General features: G+C 39.8%; 1 protein-coding gene across 2 annotated transcripts in view; it reads left to right on the top strand.

The window, feature by feature from the left end:
• The window catches only part of Smurf2 (SMAD specific E3 ubiquitin protein ligase 2), a 112,166-nt gene that overhangs the window by 92,924 nt on the left and 10,366 nt on the right, over nt 1-8,876 (top strand). For both annotated transcript variants that reach the window (XM_031352217.1, XM_031352219.1), the window contains 3 exons: nt 1,954-2,068; nt 3,996-4,174; nt 6,932-7,069. In XM_031352217.1, coding sequence (XP_031208077.1) covers nt 1,954-2,068; nt 3,996-4,174; nt 6,932-7,069 — 432 coding nt within the window. The remainder of the gene's footprint in view (nt 1-1,953; nt 2,069-3,995; nt 4,175-6,931; nt 7,070-8,876) is intronic.

Raw genomic sequence — 8,876 nt, 5'->3', positions numbered from 1 at the left:
AAAAAAAAAAAAAAAAAAAAAAAAATATATATATATATATATATATATATATATATATATATATATATCTTTTGCATGTAAATTTTAGAACTTTAATTCCTATGGGTTTATTTACTCAGAAATAGAATTTGAATGTTAGGAAAACATTTATCTGCTAGTGACAGCTATCTCTAAAATTACCTCATTATCATAGATGTAGGCAGGATAAATGGCATATGGAAATGAATGAGTGAACTGTGCTGTCTGACCTTTAGTAGATCTAAAATGATCAGTTTTGCCTCTAGTCTTGAGGAAGTGAGAACAAAAACTCAGCTTTCTTTAAAAAAAAAAAAGTATAGATGCCATAGCAAAGCGTAGCACAGTCATCAGGTTTGCAGTGTTTGTGGAGGTGCACATTCTGGCTTTGCTCTGCAGTCTGTTCTTACTGTCACATAATAGTAATTTGATTTTACCTTTGTCACATCATAGAATTGTAAAACATTTTCTTTTAATTTGTTTTTAACAGTATTAAGTCCTGGACTACTTATTGTCATCAAAATGACAAGTCATCTTTTATTGAAAAATATGAAGAATTTGATAAGTTGGCAGAGTGCTATTTATATTGAGGTTTTAAAAGCATTGATGGCTTTGAGCCTCTACTTCTGTATTAGTCAGGCACTGTCAGAGCCTCTCAGGAGACAGCTATATCAGGCTCCTGTCATCCAGCACTTGCTGGCATCCACAATAGTGTCTAGATTTGATGATGGAATATGGGAAGGATTCCCAGGTGGGGCAGTCTCTGAATTGTCCTTCCTTTAGTCTCTGCTCCATAGTTACACTCTACAACTCCTACTATGGGTATTTTGTTCCCCCTTTTAAGAAGAAACAAAGTATCCACACTTTGGTCTTCCTTCTTGAGTTCCTTATGGTTTGTGGTTTGTACTTTGTGTATTCTGTTCTTTTGGGCTAATATCCACTTATCAGAGAGTGCATACCATGTGTGTTCTTTTGTGATTGGGTTACCTCACTCAAGATTGGCCATGCCCAAAGAATACCAGTGTCCACTTACACCCAAAGCTTTGGGATCTCAGTGTCCTTCATGAGACATGAGACATGAGGCTTTTATACAGTAAATGATAATGAGATAGACATTGACACTTCTCTGTTAAAACAGTGCCACAGAGCTCTCCACTGCCCCAAAGAAGAATAATTTCATGCTGTGTTATGTGTCTGTTTTTGAGACAAGATCTCTGTACATATCCTGACCTTCATAGAATTTGATAGGTAGACCAGGCTGGCCTTGAACTCACAGGGATCTGCCTTCCTATTGTATTATGTATCATTATGAATCTAGTATGAATTTATCCTGATAGAAATAGGCATTAGATGATTTATTATAGGTTACAAATCTTATATAACATTTACAGTGATCAAACTAGAGGGCTACAGCATCTCATGAGCAGCTGAACTTCTAAGTAGTACCTTTATACTCACTGATGCAAAAGTATAATAAAGTTGTTCCAAATTATGAGCAATAACTATATAATAATATATAATTGCTCTTTAAACATTCATTTTCTATTTCTGTGATTTTTATAGAACCACAGTTAGTACTGTATTTTCTTTTAGCTTAAAAGAACTGTGGAATCTAGGCATAATGCAACTCACTTTTCACCCCAGCACTTGAGAGACAGAAGCAGGTGGATCTCTCGAGTTTGAGTCCAGCCTAGGTAAAGTCCAGCAGGTTAAAGTGTTCATCATGCAGTCAGAGTTCAGTGACCAAACCCTCATAAGTGAAAGGAGAAAACCAACTCCATAGAGTTATCCTCTAACTTCCACATGAATTCTGTGACACATGTGTTTACATACATCATGCATCCCATAATAGTAATAAACTTTAAAAATTAAAAAATCATCTAGTAGAGTGACTAATGGCGTATCCTAATTAACAAATTACTTTATCTTGCTTTCTAGGGAATGGTTATATCTCCTGTCGCATGAAATGTTGAATCCTTACTATGGTCTCTTCCAGTATTCTAGAGATGATATCTACACGTTGCAGATCAATCCTGATTCTGCAGTTAATCCGGTATGTGCTGTGGTCACAATAGTGTGAATGTGCTGGGATCCACTCTGCTCTCATCTCACAAAGGAATCACTTGTCTGATCCTGGCCACATCCTCTGATTCAGCTATTCTTTTTTTTTTTTTTTTTCTCATTTTTTTAAATTTTTTTTTTTTATTATTTAATCCTGTAATGCATTATTAAGTACTTAAAAGTTAAGGTTGGGACCATTGCTCAGTGGTTGTGTTGTTGATTAGCATCCGCCAGGCCAGAGGGTTTGCTCCCTAGCACTAGCTTCAGGTCCAGATGTTAGTAGTTACTTCTAATTTGATACTTTCTTTTTTTTTTTTCCTTTAATGGCTGGAGAGACAGCCGTGGGTGCTGGGAACCGAACTCTTATATTTTTGGTTGTGAGCCTAGCCTTTAACGGCTGAGCCATCTCTCCAGCCCAAATTTGATACTTTCTAATTATCTCTATTCTGTTTTCATATGAGAGCATACTGTGAGATGAAGATGATGTGTGATACAGATGTGTGTTATCACATATCAAGTGATGTTAAGTGAAAAGTTATATAATAAGGTGATATAGCTGTGATAAATATATGTAAGAAAAAACATTAAAAGTCTACACTGTAAAACTGATAAATCATTTTGTCTGGGTGTTAGATAAGGGTAATTTTTAATGTCTTCTTTGCTTGTGTTTTATCTAAATATTTTAAAGTAAGCATGTATTTTTTTTAAGATTTATTTATTAATATACATAAGTATACTGTAGCTGTCTTCCGACGCACCAGAAGAGGGCTTCAGATCTCATTATGGGTGGTTGTGAGCCACCATGTGGTTGCTGTAATTTGAACTCAGGACCTTCGGAAGAGTAGTCAATGCTCTTACTCACTGACCCATCTCAACAGCCTAGCATTTATTTCTTAAAATAGATATTTAAAGATAAAACAAGTTTTAAAATTAAAGATTACTTAAAAGCAAAGGCATTTAAAAATACAGATATCTAACCAATCAAACAATATGGTGAAAGAACAGTCGCATCTACATGTGGTGACCAAGACTGTTTGGGAAGTTATTTGTTAGGGTGAAGCTGCTGCTTGACAGCTCACTACTGTCTGTCTGCCTGCCATCTGCCCGCCATCTGCCTGCCATCTGCCTGCCATCTGCCCGCCATCTGCCCTTTGCTGTGCTTCCCAGGAGTGGACCCAGTCGCGTGGGTCTTATCACCTTGCTGTTCTCCTCATGAGTACACTCTCTGGATACTGACTTTATTCCCTGTGTATCCAAATGTGGACTAGTCCCATAGGGACTAGTTAATTTATATATAAACAGTAGTTGATGGACTAATCCAAATGCGAGACCAAATCCGTGTCTTAAATCCATGGTGCCCTGAAGTTCAGTCTCTGGGTGGTTGAGGAAGTGATGAAAGGATTAATAGCTTTGAAAGTGCACTTAGAGAATGGATGTGCACGTAGCTTCACAAAGGTTTGTCATGGCATCATTTTCTAAAGGGCCTTTACCTCAAGAGAGATGGACATGGTGGCACATACCTGTGATCCCAGCAGTGGGGAAAGTGACTGGGCTGCAAGTAAAGCCCAGTCTCAGAAACAAACAAACAGAACCAGAAGGGGGAGAGAAGGGAGGGAGATGAAGGAAGGGCAAAATGTTGCTTAAATATTTACTTTTTGAAAAATAATTTATTTTTTTTATTCACATTGCCATGTTTTTGCCTGCCCATATGTCTGTATGAGGTTGTCAGATCTTGGAGTTACAGACAGTTGTGAGCTGCCATGTGGGTGCTAGGAATTGAACCAGGGTCCTCTGGAAGAGCAGTCAGTACTCCTAACTGCTGAGCCATCTCTCCAGCCCCAAATATTTACTTTTTATTAAGACAATTTACTGAAGAGTTTCTAACTTGAGTATTTGTCATTTTTTTTTTTTCATTTCAGGAACATTTATCCTATTTCCACTTTGTTGGACGGATAATGGGAATGGCTGTATTCCATGGACATTATATTGATGGTGGCTTCACGTTACCTTTTTATAAACAGTTGCTTGGGAAGTCAATTACTCTGGATGACATGGAGCTAGTTGACCCAGACCTTCATAATAGTTTGGTGTGGATACTGTACGTATTGATTCCTACTTCTGTTAGCATAGCTAGTGTCTGAGCTGTTAAAGATACGAGCTAGGAGCTGGAGAGATGGATCAGTCGTTAACTGAGCCCTTACTGCTCTTGTAGAGGACCCACTTCAGTTCCCAGGACTCTTCATGAGACAGATCATGCAGTTCCAGGGGACCTGATTCCTCCTCCAGCCTTCACAGTCACCTGCACACACAACACACAGTCTAATAGTCACACAGGAATACACATATACATATTTTTTAGAAAATCAAACAAAACAGAGACAGCTGAGGTGGCTCAGCAGTTAAGAGGATGTGCTGATCTTAGCAGAGGACTGACTGACTTGAGTTGGATTCCCAGCACCCATGTTAGGTAGCTCACAGCTTCCCGGAACTCTAGTTCCAGGACATCTAACCTGGCCTTTTTGGGTACTCGTACCCCTACATAGACACTTATATACAATTAATAATGAAAGTAAATCTTAAAAATACAAGCTATATCTGATAGTTCATCCCTATAAAACCTACACTTGGGAGGTCTAGGAGAATCATGAAGTCAAGGACAGGCTCCACAACAAATTGAGGAATGAAAGCTAAAGAGATGCTCAGCGGTTAGAGCACTTGCTGCTCTTCCAGAGGACCTGGGTTCAGTTCCCAGCACCCAAACATGGTAGCTCACAATTATCTATTACTTTACTTTCAGGGCATCTGTTTTCTTTTTTTGGTCCCAGGTACTAGGCACACACATGGTGCTCACACATACATGTAGGCAAAATACCCATACATGCAAAGATGGAATAATAATGTTTTAAAATAATTTGCAAATAATAAAATAAAAAGATATATTTCAAAACTAATGCACTTATAGTGTGCTAAGGACTTTACTACTGAGATATATCTCCAACCCATGTTATTACTTTGAAAGGTTTTAAAGCCGGCAGTGGTGGTGCACGCCTTTAATTCCAGCACTTGGGAGGCAGAGGCAGGTGGATTTCTGAGTTCAAGGCCAGCCTGGTCTACAGAGTGAGTTCTAGGATAGCCAGGGCTACACAGAGAAACCCTGTCTCAAAAAAAAAAAAAAAGAAAGAAAAAGAAAAGAAAAGAAAGGTTTTAAAAATATTTCTTAATATGTATGAGTGTTTTGCCAGCATATACATATTTGTGCACCATGTGTGTGCAGTATCTGAGGATGCTAGGATATTCATATCCCCTTGAACTGAAGTCACACACACACGCACACACACACACACATTGAGTGCATTTAGTATTGCCACCGTGTATCTGTGTATAGGACTGATTACTTGGGATTAGATAACCTATCTGGCCACTCGTCCCTGGAGAAAAGCGATTCTCCCCTCAGTAGTCATCAACTGCCTGTAGCTCTCCATCTAGGGGGGAGCCTTGAGATTTCCCCCCTCCACGTTGGTATGACACTGGTGTTGTCATTATGTGGGCCTTGTTTAGGCAACCATATTGTGGAATTTTTCTGTCATGTCTAGGAGACACTGTCTCATGACAGGTCTCCTGGTCTCTGGCTCTTGGGATCTTCCTGCTCTCCTCTGACATCTTCCTGGACCTTGTGTATAGGGCTTACAGTATAGATTATCAAGTTGGGTTGGGCAACCCATGGTCAATTACTCTCTGCATTATGACTAGTTATGGATCTCTGTAATGATTTCCATTTGCTGCAAAAAGAAGCCTCTTTGGTGAAGCATGCACAGGCTCGGCTGGTGCACAGGCTTGGAGCCCTCCATGGTCTAGGCCTTTCTAGAGATCTCATGTTACTTCTTTGAGAAGGAAAATTCATCTAGTACAGATTGATCATCCCTTATATGAAGTCCTTGGGACTATAGAGATATTTCTGATTTTGATCCCCTCACCAGTTTTAGAATGTTTGCTTATCCTTGTGATATTTGCAGGGAGCGGGGGGGGGCAACTCTAGTTTAAATACATTTTTATTTCATTCACACTTTACACACATACTCTGATGATAACTCGTAAGTGTTTTGTTTTGAATTATAGATTTCCAGGCTGAGAGTACTCAACATGTGCACTGTTGTAAGCTAAAGCACTACATGTAATAGTATCCTAAAACTAAGGCGGATTCTGTCTCAGCCAACATGTGACAGAATAGTACATTCTAAATACTAGTAAATCGTAGCAGAATTGCTACTATTAGGTTCTGGGGACTGAACTCAGGTTGTAGTCCTGCAGTGAGCACTTTCCACTGAGTGTGAAATAAACTCGGGTCCTCTGAAAAGCAGCCAGTGCACTTTCCATATCTGGCCAGTCCTATTATTTCATTTTAGTGAAGGCAGTGACTGTTGGAACCATACTTTACAAAGTACGAACTGCTAGCTGATAACACACAGGAGGGTGCTCAGTTTCATGGTATTCACAGATCACTTTCTCACTAAAGAGGCTCAAGGGCTTGTTCTCTTGAGGGTGCTCATGTTCAGAAGAGCCTTTTATCTGGATACCAAAAATGTATTGTTCTCAAAGAGTCTCTCTTTGACAGAACCCATTCTTGTTGCTCACTTGTTGCTCAGGAAGTAAAATGCTGTCTATTTATAAGGAGAAGTCTCTTTGACTTCGCCGTGCAAGAAAAGATGGCTTGATAGCATAAGAACTGGGGGAGGAGTTTGGTCCTGTAACTGTTGTATCGCAGTACTGTCTTAGCTGAACACCTAACCTGTGAACACATTGTAGGAGCTGGGAGGTAGGTTCCCCTGTTAATGTGTCTTTTTTATTTCTTATCTAGTGAAAACGATATCACAGGTGTTCTGGACCATACCTTCTGTGTTGAACATAATGCATATGGTGAAATTATTCAGCATGAACTCAAACCAAATGGCAAAAGTATTCCTGTTACTGAAGAAAATAAAAAAGAATATGTCAGGTAAATGCTTGAATTAAAAAAAATAAGCTCAGAGGCAGGCGGATTTCTGAGTTCAAGGCCAACCTGGTCTACAGAGTGAGTGACAGGACAGCCAGGGCTATACAGAGAAACTCTGTCTCAAAAAATAAATTAATTAATTAATTAAACTCCAGGATATCATTATAGAAAAACATTTAAGTGTTTACAAGATGTTACTGCTGGAACAAACGACTGTAGAATTAAGTGACTTAAAAACTCCTACTCTTGACTATTTTTTCATAATTCCTGAGATTGGTACTTGGGCAAAGAATAATAGGTATGGTGCACTGCTAATCTACAAGCTGTCAGTTGGGGTTAAAAGGCCAAGATGGGCCTTCTGACTCTTAGATTTGAGGCCTCAGCCAGGATGGCACAAATGACTGGCTTTATCTGAGCTCGCTGAACTCCTGTGTGGTATCAAGCTGCTCTTGGCTCTCCATAAGGTAGGCTTCATTCTTATGGACTGCTGGCATTCCCCAGCTTAGAAGCTACTGACTCCTCACCCCTCTTAGAGGCAGGGTCTCATGCAGCCCAGACTGGCCTCCAACTTGATTTGTAGCTCAGAATGATAGGAGTTTCCCGTCCTCTTGCATTCACCTCCCAAGTCCTAGAATAGCAGGTCTGGGTGTTTGTCTTGCTTCTGTATCTACCCAACATGTTCATGCCTGGTGTCCAGGCCATCAAATTCCCTGGTACTAGAGTTATAGATGGTTGTGAGCTGCCCTATAGACACTAAAAATCAAATTCAGGTCCTCTTGAAAAACAACCAGTGCTCTTTCTTGCTGCTTCATCTCTCTAGCCTGTGCCTGATCTTTTTTTTGGCCTACATATACTTGTGGCCAACATGATTTCTGCTGTGAAGTGATACACTGGACAGCCCTGGCTCCATATGAACATGAGAATACCGTTCAAGCAACCCCATTTTTAGAACTCTTTTACAGAAACATACATGCAGCTAAGTATGAATAAAGATGTTCAGTTAATATTAAAAGTTAGCCCAGAAATGTTCTTTTTTTAAAAAAATTTATTTATTTATTTTATGTGTATGAGTACACTGTAGCTGTACAGATGGCCATGAGCCATCATGTGGCTGCTGGGAATTGAACTCAGGACCTCTGTTCGTTCTGGCCCCGTTTGCTCTGGCATAATACACTGTAGCTGTCTTCAGACGCACCAGAAGAGGGCGTCAGATCTCATCACGGATGGTTATGAGCCACCATGTGGTTGCTGGGATTTGAACTCAGGACCTTCAGAAGAGCAGTCAGTGCTCTTACCCTCTGAGCCATCTCTCCAGCCCCCAGAAATGTTCTTAAGCTGTTTGTTGATGCATACCTCTGATCTCAGGAGGCAGGAGGCTCAGGTGTATAGAAATTCATCCTTGGCTGTCCTGTAGCCAGTCTGTGAGACCCAAATAATACCCATATTTATACATCATACACACCATATAGAACATTTTAATGAAGCCCTGTCTCAAAAGACAGATTTTTAAAGGTACAAGGAAAGTTTCACAAAAGATGTAGTATCTGAATGTATTTTGTTGGTAAGTTGACATCTTCCAAGGTTTCATACTAGGAAACAGCATTATTCTGACCGCATCTTCTCTGGGTTTGCTAGTTCCCACCTTGCCTCCTTTCCTGTTCTCTTCCTCTTTGATACACAGACAGAGCTCCTCATAATCTCTGACAGCATTCTTAAGTTACCCTCTGTCCCCTGTCCTGGGAATGGTCAGTCTTTAAGACATTGGGGTCTTTATTCTGCTTATTGACTCGTGTATTATAAATTAAGAAAG

The sequence above is a fragment of the Mastomys coucha genome, unplaced genomic scaffold (genome assembly GCF_008632895.1).
Source record: "Mastomys coucha isolate ucsf_1 unplaced genomic scaffold, UCSF_Mcou_1 pScaffold5, whole genome shotgun sequence".
In the NCBI taxonomy this organism is placed as follows: domain Eukaryota; kingdom Metazoa; phylum Chordata; class Mammalia; order Rodentia; family Muridae; genus Mastomys; species Mastomys coucha.
Note: the sequence above shows the minus strand (reverse complement) of the source record. Positions and strands in the feature narration are given on the sequence as shown.